Source organism: Chinchilla lanigera, unplaced genomic scaffold (genome assembly GCF_000276665.1).
Source record: "Chinchilla lanigera isolate Chin_1 unplaced genomic scaffold, ChiLan1.0 scaffold00021, whole genome shotgun sequence".
Lineage (NCBI taxonomy): Eukaryota > Metazoa > Chordata > Mammalia > Rodentia > Chinchillidae > Chinchilla > Chinchilla lanigera.
In genome coordinates, this window is record NW_004955422.1 from 2062382 (window position 1) to 2081681 (window position 19300).

Genomic DNA, 19300 nt, shown 5'->3' on the forward strand with positions numbered 1-19300 from the left:
AGCAGGGAGGTCCTAGGGGACCCAGTGGATGGGGGCAAACGGCAGCCCCAGGAGGTGAGGAGCAGAAGGGCTTTGGAGTTAGGCTGTGTGCAGAAGTATGAGGTCTTGGAATTCAGGGTGCTTCCTCCCGGTAGCCCTGATGCTGAGGCAGTTCGGGGGGGATGCGCTGTCTCTGGGACAAAAGGGAGGAGTGGTGCGGGAGTTGGTGTGTGGCAGAGGGTGCAGGCGAAGGGCACACACCTGCGCTTGAGGGACACTGGGACCAGGTGCTGAGGTGGGGACCGAGGGGCCTCCCCTCAGGCCTCGGGGACCAGCAACAGCGTTCTCAAAGCTGTAGCCCTGGGTTCTGACACCAAAGATGGGGAAGAGAGCTGGAGCTGGGTTTGACAGCTTACGTGATGCAGAGGCCAGCAGGTTTGCATCGTGTTAGTAAGTGGCTCAGACCATGACAGCATATGCCAGCCATTGAGGAGGCTGAGGCAGGAGGGTTGCAAGTTCAAGGCCAGACTGGGCAACTTAACAGACAGCCCACAGTGGTATCTCAGCTGCCAGGACCTCCCTGGGCCTGCGGGGTGGCGGGAGAGGCTGTGGGGAAGGTAGGGGTGTGAGTTGGGGGCCGCCAGTCTCTTCCATTGAGGGCCAACTGCATGTGTCCACTTCCCTCAAAGGAAAGGGAAGGGAGGCCAGCAAGAGGCAAGGTCAGGACTTGAGCTGAGATGTGACCACAAGACCTGTGTCCTTCGCCCTGGGCACTGATGCCAGGACAAGTTTTGCTTTGGCGCCTTCCAGCCCAGGCTGTGAAACATAGCACCCACCTTCCTGCCTCCATCAGCCCTGGAACAGTGCCCTTTGTGAGGCGGCCTGGGGGTCGGCAGCAGGTTCCGAGCCACAGTGGAGCTGGGCAGGCGGAACCTGAGCAGCCCGTGTCGGAGATGGTGCCCGCCATCCTGGGGGCTCTGTACCCCAGGGCCAGGCCTAGCCTCCTCTTGTACCTCATCCTGGCAGCTAGGGTCCTGCACCCCCAGCCCCTGAGGTGCCGCCCCTGCCCTCCTGGGAGAGGAGTCTGGCCAGGGTTCCAGGGTTTGGGGAGTGCTGAGTCCTGCCCTGGGCCAACCCTACTCAGGAGATGGCAACGGCCGCCAGGGCCAGGCTGAGCACCCCAACCTCTCCCGTAGGCCTGTTCTTGAGGAATTTCCAGACTTCCTGGAACTGTCGCAGCCACTGTCTGACCTGGTGGATGGTAGGATTCCTCCTGTCCCCGCCCCTTCCCACAGCGGAGGGGTGCCCCAGAGGCCCAGGGCCAGCCCTGCGCGTCCCAGTCCGGGCAGCCTCCATTCAAGCCCTGTCCCAAACCATCCCCCCATCCCACTTCAGACTACGGGATCCGACCGAGGCACCCCAGACTCACGCACCCCGGATGGCGAGGGCCGCGGCCCCTCCTCTCCCAGGCCCAGCCGCGCAAGTGGGACGGGCCGGACGTGGCCGACTATTACTACGAGGGCGAGGACGCCCCCGAAGGTGGCTGAGGGAACCTGCATAAAGCTATGTTCTGTCGGCAGAGGCTCAGGCTTTCCTGGATGTGACGGAGGCGGCGCCAGGGCGGCCGCGTGCACACACAGGCACGGTGGTCCAGACAGGAAATGGCACTTTAATAGACGTGGCCAGGGTGACAGGACCATGGTGGGGCTGGCCGAGGCCAGTCAGAGGCCGCCTCTCCCTGGCGGGGCCCGCGTGCCAGGGCCGGAGGTGCGAGCCGCCCACAGCCCCTCAGCGCGGACGGAGAGCAGCGACTTCACCTCCGCCCTCTGCCATTTCCGCCCTGGAACGTCCTTGGGAGGTGGCCGGGCTCGGCCTGAGCTCAGGGCTCTGGGAGGGGCTGGGGACGGGGGACAGCGGGCACTTGCAGGTGGCGTGGGCTTTGTCAAGGCAGGAGCCAGGGCCCCGGCAGGGGAAGTAAGGCCCAGGGCAGAGCAGCGCCTCTGTCCCCAGGAGGGACACCCTTTGCGACCAGAAGGCAGCAGCCCCAGCCCTGCCCCTCCTGTCCCCAGGCAGCCCGCTCTGTCCTCCATGGATGGATCTGAGCCGTATGTTACAATTCTGTTACAACAGACCAGGCCGCTCTCCTGGCACCCCCGCCCCGACTTCCCATCCTCTGGTGGGGGCCGTGTCCCTCCCTAGCCGCACAGGTCCTGTCCACAGCTGCTGTCCTGCATGGTCTGGGGGCGTGGAGGGCGGGTGGCCGCTACTCCAGGTAGATGTCCTCGGTGGGGCAGGTGTACTCCACAAACTGCTTGTAGAACTGCTGGAATGCGCGCCTGCAAGGCAGGGCGCAGGTGAGGGGCGGCAGGCCCCTGGGAATGCTGGGCTCTGTCCCCTGAGGCCTGCATCCCCCGAGGGAGGCGGCGAGTGAAGAACAGACCAGCAGCCAATAAGCTTGGAAACCACCCCTCAGCCCCCTGCCCCACCCAGCTTCCACGCGGGTCTGAAGCCCTGGGGGTTTCCAGAGCTTGGGGGTTGGGCGGTGGCCTATGCCTGGGGTGGCTCTTGGGGGCCCAGGCCAGACACACACGTACCCCACGGATTCTGCCAGGGCTTTGGTGGAGTCTTCAGACACAAAGACGTGGCAGGCAAACCGGTGGTCAGCAGGGTGCTTGGTGATGAACCCAAAGTACCTATGGGAAGACAGGCGGCTGTGGGCCTGGGAGCCGGAGAGCCCCCCTCCGGCCGCACCCGATGCCCCGTCTCTCCACTTACTTGTTGTTCTTTGGATGGTATCCACAGAAAGAGATGTTTTTTAGCTGGAAAAAGTGGCTACATTTATTCCCCTAGAAGAGGGAGAAGAGAGGCAAGAGGGTGGTCACCAGCGCAGCGGGAAGGGGATGCCCACCCCCGCAGCGGGAAGGGGACCTGCCGGGGCAGGCTTAATGGTGGGCTGGGGCCGCAGGGAGGCAGGGCGGGGGACGCCACCTTGGCCTCCTGGGGGTCATCGGCCTTGACGCCGATCTTCACACCCCTCACGCTGATCTCCAGGACACAGCTGGAGGGCGGGTTAAAGTGCACGGTGAGCCGGCGAGTGGTGGCGATCTGCAGGCAACGGGTACAGACACGTCAGGTGCTGTCTCTCCTCCCGTCCCTGGCCTGGGTCCTAAGGCTCATACTGCCTTAGAGCCCTGCCTCCTTGTCCCCAAGACAGCGTGGCCACGGGCGTACCTTTTGCATAGCAGCACAGAGGACATCATTGCCCTTGTGATAGGGAACCTGCACGGAGCCCAAGAACTTCACCCGGAACTGATCCACCCAGTCACTGTTTTTGGCCAGAGCTGGAAAATAAGCATCAAGTGAGCGGCTGGTGCAGCTGACTGGAGGGGCCCAGGACCCAGCAAAGGACAGCGGGCAAGGAGTGCAGGTGACACTGCCCACAGAGGGCGCCACAACCCCCAGAGGTCCCAACTTTTCTCCTTGGGAAACAACCTGAATTCACCTCATCAGCCTCTCCCTATTTGGCCCGGATCTGGGGTACAGGTTCACTTGGCGGCAGGGTGGGGGCCAGGGCGGGGGCTGGTGGTCCCAGGAGGGGAAGGACACTACCTGCCATGTGCTCAGGCTCCTTGGTGACCTCGATGGCGTAGTAGGCAGGAAAGACCCCGCGGGCACCGGTGCGCATGTTGTAGGCCTCGTACCAATAGTCCTCAGCCTGCAGCTCCACCAGGAGGGGGTCATCCACCTCTAGTTCCAGTTCGTCTTCATGTCGAGGCACAAACCTGTCCCCAATAAGGACACATCGGGGTTCCTCACCAGGATTTTTCCAGCCAGACCCCCCCAGCCACAGTGGCATCCTAAGTTTAATACACATTGGGGGTTTTTTGTTTGTTTTGAAACAGTGTTTCACTATGTAGTTCAGGCTGGCCTCAAACTCACAGAGCTCCTCCTGCCTCAGCCTCCTGAGTGCTGGGATTACAGGTGTGCACCACTAGGTGTGCAAAGCTGGGATTACAGGTGTGCACCAGGTGTGCCTGTCACAGTGTCAGCTCCTGGAAGGCCAGTGTCAGACACACACCTGTCGCCTGGCAGTCTACTGGTCAAAAGAGTGAGCAGAGGTCCTGATAAATTGCAGGTCATGGGACACAAGTGCTAAGCCTGGATTAGATCAGAGAGGGGTGTGGGTTTTGGGTGAGGACAGGCATCCCTTGTGCACAGGGAACTTTGCCATGGTCTTGGTTTCCTCAGGACAGCCCAGCACTCGGGCCCCCTGCTCTGAGTTCAGAGGGTGAGCACTGTCCTGGGGACCGAGTGGGCGCCCATGGCAGGGGTGGCCATGGCAGCAGCAGGCAGGGCGGCCCTCACCTGAATATGGCCCGGTGGGTTTGCTCCTGCTCCTCCCCGTTGATGACACAGGAGAACAGCCCGAAGGACTCGGCACCTGCAGGGAGCGGACGGGGCTGCAGGAGGGTGGCCCGGCCGGGGCCCAGGCTGGGTACAGACGACTTGGTGAGCAGTCAGGGCTCCAGGACGCCCCCACCCCGCTGGCTCCCCCACCGCGCCCCTCAAGACTCACTGGAGGAGCGCGAGCGGCCGCTCATGAAGACATTCAGGAATTTCTTGGAGAAGTGGACGTCAGGCTCGTCGGGCGTGGAGTCCTCTGAGAGGCAAGCGGGGGGCCGGGGCCGGGGGGCCTCCTCGTACTCCTCCCCAATGGCCGACTCGTAGGGCGAGGAGGCCGACGCGCAGTTGTCGTAGACAGTGGCTGAGTCGCTCTCGTCGCTGTAGTCTCCAAAGCACGGCCGCAGGCTCACGAGCTCCAGCTGGGCATGCTCGTCCACCACCAGCGTGTACTTGACCGAGTCGTAGGACAGGGCGCTGGTGTCCGAGCTCAGCGAGGCCCGTGGGGGTGGGGGTGGCTCCCCCAGGCTCGCTCGCCACCCTCCACCTGGTGGATCGGCCCGCTCCGGGGATGACAGGCAGTCGAAGCCCTCATCCTCTTCGCTGATAGAGGGATGGGGCCGGCCCGCTGCGGAGGGGTAGGCGGCAGGGTCAGGATCGGAGCTGACGGACATGCGGCTCTCCGCGGGAGGCAGGAAGGCCGAGGCAGGCTCAGCAGGGTCCGCAGGCCTCTGCACTGGTGTCAGGTAGATCTCCTCTGTGGCCTCCAGCCGCACATCTGCCTGGTAGTGGATTCGGTCCCGATGGGAGTGGCCCAGGCCTCCAGGGGTGGCAGCAGGGGCGGCACCCAGAGGTGCCATCTGGGTGGCAGCGCTGCGGCGACAAGGGCTGTCGGTGGAGGTGCCACGGTCCTTGGTGGGGGCGGGGCTGCCCTGGGGCGGCAGCTCATCGCTCAGGCAGATGTGTTCATGGGGTGGTGTCTGCTCCCCTGGAGGGCAGGCAGGTCAGAGTGAGGCAGGTGTTCCCAGCACGTCTCCCAGTGACCTCCCCTCACTTGGTGTGTCCACCCAGAGGCCAAGCAAGGCCTTCGGGCGATGCCCTGGGTAGGGACTGGGCAACTCGCTCACAGCAGCTGCCCTCAGCCCTAGCTGGGTTGGTGCCAGGTGCTGGGTACCTGACCTCTGCTGGGCAAGTGGAGGCCGCAGGGTCTGCTCTGAGCACCAGGCCCTGAGCAGGGCAGGCAGAGGTGCAGCTCAGGGAGGAGAAGGGTCCTGGCTCACCTGTCTTGAGGGGTGAGGACGATCGAGACACCCGATCCTGCCAACTGTGCTTTTTGCCGAGAGAATTATTATTCAGCGTGTCCTGTGTAGGGGACAAAAGGCCCTTGTGAAGATGCGGCCAGCAGTGCCCGGCACAGGGAGGCCCTGGCCCTGCCCCCATCAGGCCATCCCTAGGCCCTGAGCCTCACCCACCCACTTCCACTGGCCCGGGGCCTCACTCCCAAGCCTCCAGGAGCAGGTGGGAGAGTGGCAGGTCACACCTCCTTCCTGGGTTAGGGCGGTTGGCCAGCCCTCAGGACACACTTGTGAGCCTTGGCAAGGATGGTGCTGGCCAGGCTGTGTGGTGAGAGGGTAGCAGGAGCCCTCAGGACAGATGGACCCACAGTCCCAGGCATCAGTGGTTTACAAGTAAAATGCTCAAGTCCAGCCCAGGGGAGGACCCGGAACTCCCTGCCCTGGAGCTCAGGAAGCTGCGGCCCAGGAAGGGCCAGTGATACTCTGACAGAGGCTGAACAACACCTAAAGAAGTCTCTCTCCCCAGCAGCAGGACTGGGGACTAGAATGAATCCAAGTGATGACTCCATACCACACCCCACGCCCAGCCACACATGACTGGGGAGTGACAAGTAGTCCCCGCAGCCTTCCCTCCAGTGCCACATTCCCAGACCCCTGGGACCCCTGCCCACCGACAAGACTCCCCGCGCATGACTTGGGCTCCCTCAGCTGGGAACACTCTTGCAAGCCCTCACATTCACGAGCTGGGCTGCAGAAAGCCATGCCAGGAATCTGGGAAAGGGACCAATCCTCTCCCTGCAGTCCTACACCATCCCCAGCAGCCCCACCTCCCTGGAGGCCTCTGTACCTCCCCAGACTGGGCCTGCAAGACAAAGGGCCACAGCCGGCTTCACCACAGTATTCAACGGCTTCACCACAGTATTCAACGCCGCTTGGCATCCAGCCACCGGCCGGGGGCCCTAGGTCCCCAATTCAGCCAAGCAGTTCCATCCCCCTCCTCGCCTCTGCCTTCTGGAATTCCCAGCTGCCCGGCTTCCAGGCTGCCTGCTGCCCCTGCGCGGCCCACCTCCCCCGGCTGCAGGACCACCCCTCAGCTGCCCTTTGCTCCAGCCCTCACCAGGAGCCCCATCACCAGAGGGAAACCCCGTCCTTGCCAGAGATCCCGAACTCCTTCCGAAGAACGCTCAAAGCCCTGTTCTCTGGACGCCCGACCTCTCCTTGCTCGTTTCTTCCTCGTCCCTGCCAGCCCCTTCATTGCCCCCGCTTCCCAAGGCTCCAGAGCCCCATCTCCAGGGCCGAAGCCCTGTGTCTGGCGCACCGGCCGCGGAGACACTTCCCGCAGCCCCCAGCCCGCCCCCGACCCCTCCGCACCTGAGACCGCGGCACCTGCGGGAAGAGGTTGAGCGTGGTGGGCCGCTTGGGCCGGTACGTGTCGCCGCTGCCCGGGCCCTGGCTCTGGATGCGGGGGGCGGGCTCCTGGCCAGACTCGGTCTCGGGCGGTCCTGCTCCCGGCCGCCGTGCCGCGCGCAACTCGTCGTCCTCCTCGTCATCCTCGGCGCCGGGAGTGTCCCCCGCCGCGTCGATCAGGTCCATCTGCAGCATCTCCGCCTGCAGCCGGCTCCCCGCGCCGCCGCCGCCGCCACCCGCAGACAGCAGCCCAGCGCGCGGGGGCTGCGCGGCCGCGGCGCGGACAGAGCGGCGTCAGGGGGCGGGGCCGCGCCAAGAGGGGCGGGGCCTAGGTCGCTAAGCACCGCCCACCCCGGGCGAGTCCATTCTCACCCAGCCCGAAGGGGGATCAGAAGAAACCGTGCAAGAGCCGCGGGGAGAAAACAGCCTCTCCGCCCACCCCCAGCGAGAAAGCTGAGACCGCCCCCTCCCCACGCCAGTCGGCGCCTTGGACAGCCCACAGCGCTCCTGTCCCCACCAAGAGGCCCCTCTCCTGACTCCTTGCACTCTCCCGTTCCCTTGACAACGGCCAGTGACCTCACCCGGGTTGTAAGCCGAGCCCGGAGTGAAATCACCGCTGTTGCCATGGGGACGTAGGGGTCGCCTAGGCGTTCGAGCCCCACAAGGGATGGGGGTGGGAGTTACGATTAGTGTTTGAAGGAGACCGTGAGGAAAATAGGGAAAACTGGGTCTCAGACAGGCGAGGAAGACCGTGCGAAGGACGCAGTGCGGACGCGAGGGTTGACAGCGACCGGAAGAGGGACGAGGAGGGAGGGGCACCTGGAACCTAGGCCGTGGCGTCCTCGCCCTCCCCTGGGTGCTCGCCTCAGCTCACGGAGACTTTCCCTCAGCTAACCCAGCCTTGAGTCCCAAGCCCCTTGCTGGTTCCAGCTCTGCCCCCAAGTCCCTGGCACCTTGGACAGATCCTCTGACCCTTCCCTCCCTCACCGCTCGCTGATCGGCTACAGCACTTCCGCTTTCCACCTTCCCAGAGGCGTGAGGACACTGCCCTGGCAAAGGCGCCCCGGAGCTTGCCGGAGGCCCCACGGAGGCGCATCCTTAGCTAGCTCTATCTCAGGGCCCTTCTTGGGGCTTTGCTTGCGCATACTGGGGGAGAGAGGGGACTGGAGTCCAGAACAGGGGTATGACCTCCGAGAAGCCATGCCAGAGTCCCGAAACCAGAATAAGTGGCCTCCACCTCCATCCCTCCCTGCTCTGGCCAGAGGGTGGACGACTGCGACTGGCGTACATTACTGTCAACCCTTGGTTTCCTCTTGCCAGCAGAGCTGCCAGAAGCTCCGGTGGGAGCAGAAGGTCAACACGGAGCCAGCATCCCCTCCCGGACTCTCACTGCAGCTCCCCCAGCACCACATCTAGCCCTCCCACTAAACCCTAGCCCCTCAGTTTACCTTCCCTCCTGGCTGGCCGGCTCCTGCTTTCTGTTCTGAAAAGATGCAATGGAAATCCCCATCTGACCTAGACTCCCCAGCTGCTCGGGACCTCCCATGGCAGCACTTGGCTCTTCAGAGAAGGAAGAAGCAAAGCAACGGGGCCCAAAGCAGCAGCAGTCCTGGGCCAACCCCTGGCCGCCGGGGTCAGAGAAGGCTGGGGAGGCTGAGTGGGGCGGGTAGTTTGGCACAGTGGTGCTGGCAATGTGAGCGTTCCTCCAGCAGCGCTCGGCTCTTTCCTCCTGCCCCAGCGCATTGCAGATTCCGTGGGACCCCACCCTGCGCTGCCTCCGGCCCTCAGCCAGGGACGCTCTGTCCTTAACTCTGGCCTCCCTTGCCACTGTCCTAGACCTCAAGACCTTCTGCCTCTCTGCTTCTGGCTCAGTGAAGGAGCTGCCATCTGCCTTAGCCCTGGCAAAGAAATAAACACAATTTTTTTGGGAGGGGGGTACTGGGAATCGAACTCACAGCCTTGAGCTTGCCACGCAGGCGCTGTGCCGCTGGGCTATATCCCTGGCCCATAAACACAATTTTAAAAAATAAATTCTGATCAAGCACCCAAGAGGCGCCAAGCATCACAGTGGATGTTTCCCACCTGTCACTTCACTTACTCAGGGTGCTATGCCGATCTGAAAGCTAATTGGGGACAACGGGATGCCGTCCTGTCCCTACCCATCCTGCCACCCTACTCAGGGACTCCCGGGAGCCAGCGCTTACCCGTAGGGACAGGGTGTCTTTGCATTGCAGGCTGATGCCACACTCATCGGTGATCTCTGAGAGGTCTTCATCCTCAAACTCCTCCAGGCTGATGTCATGGGTGAGCCTGGTGGGGACAGAAACCCAGAGCTATAACCCAGGGCCACTGCCAAGCCCACTGGCATCTCCCTGTCACCTTCCGAGGGGCAGCCTCGGGAAGACAGGTCGCAGAACACAGACGACGGGGTTCCGTCCATCTGCACCAATGGCAGGGAAGGAATTTGGGGCTCCTGCCAAAAGCCCCAGGTCCTCCAGATCCTCCCAGCTTGGAGTTGTCCCATCCTGCTGCCAACCTGGAGGCAGTGCCTGGAAGGTCCCGCGGTCAGAGCCTCGGCTCTGCCACAGAAATGCCTCCTGCCAAGGCCAGTTTGCCCACGAAGGATGCAGAGTTGAGACCAAAGGGGGCCTTGAACTAGGGGGCTCGGCGCAGTTCACAGTAACAAGACCCGAAGTGTTGGCAGAGGACACAGCAGCCTCGGAGAGCTGCCCCATGCGCTCCACCCCGCCCGCGATCCTGGGACTGAGTGAAGGGCCATCTGCTGTCGGCGTGGGAATGTCCAGTCAATTCCAGGGAAACGATGTCTCCTGCTATGTTCTTGGTTTCAACCACCAAGTCTTCTTGCCCAGTGACAGGGCCAGGAGCAGGAGACTGCACCGATGGGGTCAGGAAGGCCCTAGGCTGGGGCGGGAGGAGTCCTGACCGGCCCCAAGAGTGCCCCAGAGCAGCTCTGTGCACCCGCCTCGGAGTGCAGGGCCAGGCTGGCCCCGGGGCGCCGGCATCCCCACACCGCTCCCTCTAACCCTGACCCCCTTTGCCTGGCTTGGTGCAAGTGGGACATCGGGGAAGCTGCGGGGAACACTGGAGCCTTTTCCCTAAGACCAGGAGACTGGGACGGAGCGAAGGAACCCATCCGCCAAGGTCACCTGGGAGAGGGGGAGGCAGCGCCGGCTCCCCGGAGGGCCACACCGTCTCTCACCTCAGTCACACCAAAGAGGGACCTGAGCTCACAGGAGCGCTCCGGACTCCTCCCGCTGCCCCCAGCCGGCCCCAGCCCCTACCAGTGCTCCCACCGGTCCTCCAACCAGCTGTCATTGTCTGGGCTCGAATCCATCTTCAGCGCCAGCTGCATGGGGAGCCCAGCCCGGCCTGGGGGCTGCAGGGCCCCAGGGCTGCCCTCTCATGCCCAGCAGGGTAGGGGGCCAGGGCTCCGGCCAGGCAGGGCTGTGGCCTCCGGCCTGCACCGCCTGGGCCTGCCTGTCTGCGTCCTGCCCGCTGCAGAAGCCTGGGGAGCTCATTAAAAATGGATGGGTTGGGAGAGGAGGCAGCAGCTGCCCACCGCCCGGCCCCAGCTCGGCCAGCCCTCAGCTGCAGGGTGCTTCCTCCGCCGTGCTGCGCTGCGGCCGCCACTGTCGCCACCTCCCCCGCGGGATCAGGTTACTGCAATCAATGCCACTGGCTCCACCTGCCCTTCCAATGCCCCTGTTGGGGGCTGCAGTGACCCCCCCTCCTCCCTGGCCCAGGCTTGCAAGCAGATGGCAGAAATCTGGGCTGTTTCCCCCCAAAGCCAGCCCCTGATCAGCTTTAAAGGGCCAGCGCCACACTCAGGGTGGCAGGTTGAAGGAGGGGGGGCTTGCAAAATTCCCCCAAAATGGAGCCCTGTCCACACAGCCGCATGCTCAGCGCTCAGCCCCCACAGCATCGGGGAGACGTCTGTGGGCCCAGAACCAGCGGAGATGGTGCTGACTGACGGAGGGGGGTCCCGGCAGCCTCCTTCCCCAGGCAGGGCTCCGTCCCTCCTGCAGGCCCCAGGAAGGAAGACCAAAGGGTGCAGGAGGTACCAGGCCTAGGGCAAGCCAGCGTTTGGACTCCTCGGAGCAGGGCAGGAAGCACACTGGGTGGTAATGGACTTCCTGTCATGCGGAGTGATTTTCACAGAGATTTCCACAAGGCAAGGGGCTCCTTAGGCCTCCGCCCACCTGCAGCCCAAGGAGCCAGGGTCCCCCAAAGGTGGCAGGAGGGCATGGTCACCAAGGTGTGGGGATAGCCCTCCTCGCTGTGGCCAGGACAGGCGCCATCTCAGCTCTGGGACAAGAACTCAGGAGCCAGCACTAAGTAAGCGTGACCTAGATAGATGGCCACTGGGAGGCCAGGGGCACAGGAAGAGCCCCTGGGACACAGGCGGCACCAGGGAGCTGCAGGACCCCTGCACACCTGACCTAGAGGTGTCCTCAGATGTCCCCTGCTCTGCCTGTGACGCCAGCACACATCATGTATCCTCACCACACAGCTCCGCTCCAGCTCCTGCCTCCGCCCTCCCAGACTTCCCCAACGGCCTGCCTGCCTCAGTCTCTCCTGCTGCACCACCCCAGCCCACCCCGCCCCACTATTGGGCAAAGCTATCACAAACCCCACCATTCCTTCTGACCCCATTCAAAACCCTCCAAGGTTCTCTACTAAGAGTAGGCAGATTCCTGTGCTTGTCATTCAAGGCCCCAGCTCTATGTTTCACCTGTTTACTGATCTGTGCCTTCAAGGGTGGGTGCTATGGCTCCCCAGGACCTAACCCGGGGTGTGGAGGCAGCATAATGCAGCTCCTTCCTCCAGGAAGCCCTCCCCGCCCTCCTCCCACGTGCCCGGCGACAGACATCACCTCCTTGGCTGCAGAGCAGCATGGTGGAGCCAACAGGACCAAGGCCTCCTCCCACCCTGGCCTGGCTCCAGGCTAAACCGGATGTGCCCGGGGCAGAGCTGGGCAGGGCACCCTGTGGGTACCAGGTGCTCAGCATGTGCCCGCCAGATGCAGGTGGAAGGACACCTCCTCTCAATCTGAAGGTTTGGAGCTGGGCCCTCAGGGACTGGCCCGGACGGGGATGGAAGTGTCTCACCATCCTGACCTCGGCAATGCCCCTATGCCCACTGCCTGGGACAACAGGGCTGGTGGGGCAGTCGGCTGAGTCACCTTTGGGGAGCGACAAGGGAATGGGGCAGGATGAGAAGGGGCTGGGCAGGGTTGGACAGTCTGCCCTTGACCCCTGCTCCCCTGTCTCCCAACCCAGGAAATTCACCCTAAGGGACGGCTCCCGCTTGGGGCCAAGCCCCTCTGCTGCCTAAACGCCTGGGTCATTACCCAGGTCCTGTTTGGGGTGCTTCTGCTACACTGAGCAGAATGCAGAGCAATCCCTGCTATCAGGCTTGGAAGAGGAGGCCCAAGAGCAAATGCCGGGTCACTTACAAGCCACGGCCCTGCCCTGGCCACCAAGCTTGTCACATGTCCTCACCAGACCCGGGGCGAGGACCCTGTTCCACAGACAAGGAGCACGAAGGCTCAGACATGAGCTGCCTCAGGCCTCAGCTTCCCATTATAAGGAGGGCCTCTGGTTCTTCCAGAAGCCCTTCTAAAGAGGGCAACTGGGAGTGACAGTGTCACTCCAAGGATGGCAGGAGAGCGACTGGCCAGAGTCCCTTGCCAGTCACTCCTCTCCCAAGACCCCGCCCATTCCTTCCTCCTGCACTGGGCCCTGGCCGGGAGGTGGAGGAGGCCCAGAGTTCCTGCGGTCTGTGGAGGCCGAGGGTGGCGGGGGAGGAAAGATGGGAGAGCAGAGGAAGGGGGAGCAGGAGGCTCCCTCCTGACCTTGCCTCGTCCGCCTTCTTCCTGGAAACCTGAGCCACGCGCAGCCTCCTGGGCTGCGCCTCTCCTGGGGCCTGGACACCTGGCAGCCTCCTTCAGAGCAGCCACTGCTGATCGATCCATCCATCGGCCCCGCTGTCCGCTCTGGCCGGACGACCGTCCCTGTCAACATTTGGTGGCTCTGTGCCCGAGTGTGGTCTCCAGACCCCGCCTGGACCTTTGGCGTCTATGAACACATCCCAGGCCTCCGCTCCCGCATTAACCCAGCCCGCCTGTGCAGGGGCTCCGCCACCATCCTGGCCACGCCATGCCCCTGCCCACATCTCTCGAGCTGGGCTCGCCTCCAAAGGGGGCTGAGTGGTGACTGGAGGCCACATCAGGGCTGGGAGGTATGAGCCGAGGGCCCGCAAAGGGACCTTGGTCCCTGGTGTAGCACTCATGCATCTCCCATGACAGAGGGCTCCTGTGATCCAGGGTCCCATCTGTCACTGTGACACCCATGGCTGGCCCTCTGCTCCCCCACAGGGGGCTCTCCACTGGGAACCAGACCCGAGCCAACATCTAATGTGCAGTTCTGGTCTGGTCCTCCCCTCCCCAGCTCAGCCGGCAATCGCTGCCCTGGTCCTTGGGGAAAGGGGCAGAGGTCCTCCCTGTGGTCCGAAGGCTCTTAAGGCCTCGGGCCCCCACCCTGTATCGATTCTCTCACTCCCTAGCTGCCTCTCCCGCCTCCAGGCTCCTGGACCTCTGGGACTGGCTGGTCCGCCCCACTCTGGGCTGTCTCGGGCCCTCTTGGCAGTTGTGGGATGACTAATTTTTCAAATGGGTCACGTGACCAGTGCTGGTGTCCCCGAGGTGCAGGGAGGCCATCGCAGCAGGGTCAAGGCTTTGTCCAGCAACCCCCCACCAGGCACCCGGCAAGCGGCTGTAAGCACTTTACGCAAATGGACTCGAGTGCGCCTGGTCTTCCCAGACCTTGGCCGTGGAAATCTCGCACTCAGTCCCCACCTGGCTCCGCTCCAGCCTGGGGCTGGATGTCTGGGCCTCCGGGAAGGTGGGATTACGTGAAAGGTGGGTCCGGGGGAGCCAAGCCAGGCGCTCTCATCCCCGCACTGCTGGCTGGACCCTGGGGCAGGCTGGCTCCGTCCCTTGTGTGTGGAGTTCTCTTCCTGACTGAGTCCAGTCAAATCCAGGAATTACTGCCCACCTCGCCTCCTTTGTTAGTTTCCTGAAGGCAGCTACTGATGACAGCATCCACAGGTTTTTAAATTTTTTCTTATCTTTTGTGATACTGCGGATTGAACCCAGGGCCTTCCCACTGAGCTACATCCACAGCCCTTATGTTTGGAGACAGTCTCATTAAGTCACTAAGTTGCCCAGGTGGAGCTCAAACTTGCGATCCTCCTGCCTCAGCCTCCCAGGGTGCAGGGATTACAGGTGTGCAGCTCCATCCCTGGCTTCCTATAGATTTTTGAATGCAGCAGGGTACAAAGATGGCATTCTGGAATGGGTGAGACCCTTGAGTAGGGTGGCAGTGGTGACCCAGTGTGTGGGAACCTCTGGGCCTCTGGCTAGAGGTTGCAGCCCACTCGAGGAATCCAGAGAACAACTTGAAGGACCCTTTGTCAAGCTGAACTGCTGCCTCGCTACTTCGGGCCGTGGGAGGCGGTCAGCCCTGCTGCCCACCTGGGGCTCAGCAGGACCGGGCCAGGGTCCAGGCGGCCATTCTGCCTCTCCACCTCCAACTCCACCAAAGCATGGGCGGCTGAACAGGGGAAGCTGGCGTTCCTCAGTCAGGCCACTTCCTCTCCCCTGTCCAGGCCTCCTGGATAATGAGGCCCCTCTGAGGTGATAGGGACCATCTCTCTCTACATGGACACTCCCAGCCCAACCCTCTCCCTGGAGCTCCAGACCCCAACCAACCACCTGCTTGACTGTTCCAGCTGGGTCCCTAGTGGACACCAATCCGACATTCAGCAGGTGACCACCCTGCCTGCTGACCCTCTGCCCCGCAGGACACCCGGGCCCAGGGACCCGCCATCTTGGAGCGCTCCCCACTGCCCCTCAGGCCAGATCCCTTCCCAGGGGCTACTCCACCCCTAGATCACCCTTACTTCCTGTCCATCCATCTGTGCTTCCCACCGGCAGCCTGGCCAGTGACCTTCCTAGGGTACCCACCTGGGCTGTCACTACCTGCCTGATTCCCTCCTGGGCCCGCATGCTTGTTGGTGAAGATGCCACTGTGTCCTAGCGTGGCCTACAAGTCCCTGCGTGACCCGCCTCCACCCTCTGCCACACAGGGTGTCACCCTGCCCGCCCTCCTGGTCTCCAGCCTGGTCCTGCCCCTGCTGTGCCCTCCTCCTCCTCCTGGTGATTCCCGCTCACCAAAAGGCCTGAGCTGATGTCCCTCCGTCTGGTGGCCTTGGACCTGCCTGACGTCACATCCAGCATGTCTGGTAAGGCCTGGTCCATCTGTCTCCTCTACGCTGTCCCCGTGTGACAGACAGACTCACAACCTGGCCACCGTGTGTCACCCTGGCAAGCTCAGCAAAGCTCAAACGTTGCAGAAGGAGGGAAGAACCACAGGTGCCAGTGCCCGGCCCCACAGAGCGGCTGGGGTGGAGGAGGAAACCGCCGGGGTCTGACCTGGGCTCGGCCACCCTAGCTGCTCCTGCATGGGTTCCAGGGTCAGCCACTGCCCTGTTCTCGCTTCCATCTAAGAGGTCGCTGTTTGGATGAGCTGACGGCTTTCTTTTTTCTTCTATGGTTTTATTTTTTTGTTTTTTTCTGGTACCAGGAATCGAACTCACGACCTTGCGCTTGCCAGGCAGGCACTGTGCCACTGAGCTAAATCCCCAGCCCCTCTTCTATGGTTTTATTTATTTATTTATTTTAAAAAATTTTTTTTTCTGTTTCTCAGGGCTGGGATGGAACCCAGGACCTCACACTCGTGAGTGAGCGCTCCAACACGGAGCCTCACCCAGCCCCGCTGAGTCGACCTCTGAGGTCTCCCTCCTCCACAGCGACTGCTTCTGCACTCCCAGGGCAGGGTGCTTACTTTATTTCCTATAAACATCCCTTTGTCCTGCTGGGCCTCCCACGTGGGGCCATGTGCCTGCTCCCTCCCGTAACCCACCCGCGCACCCAGTGAAATGTAGCCATTGTGTACATTTTTTTCTTTTTTTAAAAAAATGTTTAATTTATTTATTTATTTTGAGACAGGGCCTCGCTATGTAGTTCAGGTTGGCCTTGAACTCACTATGTAGCCCAGGTTGGTCTCAAACTCCTGGTAATCCTCCTGCCTCAGCCTCCCAAGTGCTGGGATTAGAAGCATGTGCTACCATGTCCAGCTATCACTGAAAACATTTCTAAATTCTCTTTTCTAGAGTTTTCTTTATAATGAACATGTATCCTTTTAAGTTTAAATTTCCTTTTATTTTTTGTAAGTTACATACACATGCTCATTATAAAAATAAGAAGTCAAATAATACAGGAGTATCTAAATAAGCACAGATCCCTTGCCCCACTCCACACCCTGAAGTAGCCACTAGTAACTGGATGGGACATTTCTACAGTCAGAAAAAAACATGGGTATATTGTTCTTTCAACCAAGTACCAAAACACAGACACCCCCACCCTTCAGGGCCTGTACCGCTCTCTCTCTCTCTTTCTCTTTCTTTCTCTCTCTCTCTGTGTGTCTCTGTGTCTCTCTGTCTCTCTCTCTCAGGTAGCTCCGAAATCAGACTGTCTGGGTTCAAATCCCAGCTCCGCCACTCACCTAACCTCTCTATACCTTGGTTTCTTCATTTGAAAAGTGTGGATAATAATAACGCTCTGTTTCTATGGGTAGGAGTGATAAAGAAAACTCTAAAATTAAAAGAAATTTAAATTTAATTTTATTTGTGGTATTGGGGATTGAACCCAGGTTCTTCACACTGAACTACATCCCCAGCCTTTAAAAATATTTTAAATTTTGAGACAGGGTTTTGCTAAGTGGTTAAGTTGCCTGGGCTTGGCTTGAACTTGCAATCCTTCTGTTTTTTGTTGTTGTTGTTGTTTTGTTTTTTCCGGTACCGGGAAATTTGCAATCCTTCTGGATCAGCTTCCCAGCACTGGGATTACACTGAATGTCCACATCTGCTCCACTGACAAAACTTGTAGAATTTTTTTTTTCTTGTCTTTCTGAGACAGGGTCTTGCTATGCAGTCCAGGCTGAGCTTGAACTCACTTATGTAGCCCAGGCTGGCTTTGAACTCATGGCAATCCTCCTGCCTCAGCCTCCCGAGTGCTGAGATTACAGGTGTGCACCACCACAGCCAGTGACTGAGAATTTGGAATCACCACTGTCACTCTGTACCCTCTGGGAGAGTAACATTTTATCCTTAATGACACCGTATGCGGATATGCCATTATTAAGCACGACTGCACTGAGCAGTGGGGCTACTGGTCGCCTCCCGGGAGCTGAGCCATGCATTCATGAGTGCCCACAAGGCCCTTGAGACACTCAACACTCGTCGTCTCCCCTGAGTGTCACCTTGAGGTGGGTCAAAGCCAGCTTCTTGAAGAAGAAACAAAGGCTCAGAGAGGTTAAGTGACCAGGCTCAGGGCGCACAGCTAAGGATGACGGCAGGACTGAAACCGAGGCCAGTGGGTGGCCCCATCAGAGTCACAGGGCAGTATGGCCACCCAGGCTGGCCTGGAGCTGGGCCAGGGACTTTGAAAGGTGCATGGGAGAAAGGGCAGCTGGAGTGGGCAGGGCGGCACTCGGGCCTGGGACACTGAGCCTCATTCTTCCCACGCGCTGGTCTGGTCTCCATAGCTGGGCCACAGCGTCCCACAGGGCTGACCCACGCCCCAGCCTCTGGCCTCCTGCCCTTTGCATCCTGCCTGCCCGGGGCTGGCAAACACACACCAAGGCTTCAGGCCATCTCCTCAGGGGAATCTGTGTGCCAACTCCTGCCAGAGGGCAGGGGACACAGGTGCCCGTGGGGCCAGCAGCAGGCCGGGGTCCTGAGCACACACAGCTCCAGCCTTGGCTTTCCAGGGGTCTTCAGACAAGCCCTCCACCTCCCTTACCCTCCAGAGGCTGTGGGGTGGGTGCAGCCAGCTCTGGGAACCACTCTCAGCCCATGTGGGGGCTGGCACTTGTTGACCAGGGAGGAATCAATATTAATTAGCCCACTTAACAGATGGGACCCAGAGAGGACAAAACAGGGCCTGGGTCGTGCAATGATGAAGTGGCCTGGCTAGGATCTGAACCCAGGTCCTTCCCAGCCAGCCCCTCATTCTTCCAGGGCGTGTGTGCCCTGCCTGGCGAGCCCGGGGCTGTCACGAGGCTGCCACCTGAGGCCCCTCCCTCTAGTCCTCCCCGCTGGGCTCAAGGACTCTGGGGAGGTCTCTGGGCCTGATGATGCCATTAGACAGCCCTGGGGCCCTGCCCACCTGAGCACCTAGAGGCCCGAGCCCTTGGTCAGAGGCGGGCTGACGCCAGAGCCCAGCTGCGGCCTGGCTGGGGCAGGGGCCCCCGGAGAGGGGAAGGTGCCAGCTCCTGAGATGGGGAAACAATGGGGCTTGTCACTGTGTCCTTCTCCTGGGCTGAGATGGGACACCCTCCTCACCAGTGGGGAGGAGGGGGAGTGATGGTAGGGGTCCCCATCTCCCCTGCCCCCAACACTGCCCCTCACACGGCTGAAATCCGCCTGCCCTCACACCAGATTGGGGTCGGGAGAGAGGGCCTGAGTAATTACGCCCCCCATGTCCCTGCCTGCTCCTAGCAGACTCCCCCTCCTCGTCTGGCTAGCATTCCCCGGTAGGGCTGAGCCGTCCACACCTGCCCTGCACACCTGGCCAGGTGGGCACTGCCCGAGTCCACAGAGGATCCGCCGGCGCCAGCCTCGCTGTTCAGCCCACCTGCAGAGGGGCCCACGACTCCCCGCTTCTAGCACCAGGGTTGTTTGTTACCCCGGGAATCTGGGGCCATCTCTAGCCAGGACCACTGCAGGTGGCAATCCGGACCCCAGCCGCTGCCGCAGCGCCGGGGCGGGGGCGGCCTGCGAACCCCACCCCCGCTCAGAGCCCCCCAGGACGTGCAATGGCGGAGCAGCTGCTGCAGGAACATGCGGCGGCTCAGTCCGGACCCGAGGCCGGGGGTGCGAGGACGCACCTCGTCCTAGGAAGGGACCGGTGGCCACGCCGCTGCCCCGAGGTTCTGGGGGCAGCCCGGGCCGGGACAAGGGCGGGGCGCGCGGCCAGGGACGCTCACCTGAAATTGGGCGGCGACGCGATGTGCAGCCCCAGGAACGGGGAGGCGGCGGGCGGGGACGCGGCCCCCCCGCCCAGGCCGCCGCTC

General features: G+C 61.8%; 2 protein-coding genes across 2 annotated transcripts; one reads left to right on the forward strand and one right to left on the reverse strand.

Annotated features, from left to right (window-relative positions):
- The first annotated feature begins 871 nt into the window (after positions 1–871).
- Positions 872–1561, forward strand: LOC102017781 (chromosome unknown open reading frame, human C11orf94). The gene is made up of 3 exons (XM_005384062.2): positions 872–1033; positions 1176–1240; positions 1375–1561. Exons 1-3 carry the CDS (start codon positions 933–935, stop codon positions 1524–1526), a joined length of 318 nt encoding a protein of 105 aa, XP_005384119.1. The 5' UTR covers positions 872–932; the 3' UTR covers positions 1527–1561.
- A 67-nt stretch (positions 1562–1628) lies between these two features.
- Mapk8ip1 (mitogen-activated protein kinase 8 interacting protein 1) lies at positions 1629–19300 on the reverse strand (the record flags this gene model as incomplete). The annotated part of the gene is given in 12 exon segments (XM_013514037.1): positions 1629–2315; positions 2574–2672; positions 2755–2825; positions 2968–3084; positions 3211–3320; positions 3589–3761; positions 4345–4420; positions 4556–5368; positions 5661–5742; positions 7047–7346; positions 9287–9392; positions 19214–19300. Coding segments are annotated over 12 exon segments (2107 nt in total), but the record flags the coding sequence as incomplete, so codon positions are not given.

What these genes read in the sequence shown, in the direction of transcription:
- LOC102017781 (XM_005384062.2), top strand. Translation starts at nt 933, where the DNA reads ATGGTGCCCGCCATCCTGGGGGCTCTGTACCCCAGGGCCAGGCCTAGC. An exon ending in CTGCACCCCCAGCCCCTGAG is followed by an intron (nt 1,034 to 1,175) that starts GTGCCGCCCCTG and finishes CCTCTCCCGTAG; the next exon opens with GCCTGTTCTTGAGGAATTTC. An exon ending in ACTGTCTGACCTGGTGGATG is followed by an intron (nt 1,241 to 1,374) that starts GTAGGATTCCTC and finishes ATCCCACTTCAG; the next exon opens with ACTACGGGATCCGACCGAGG.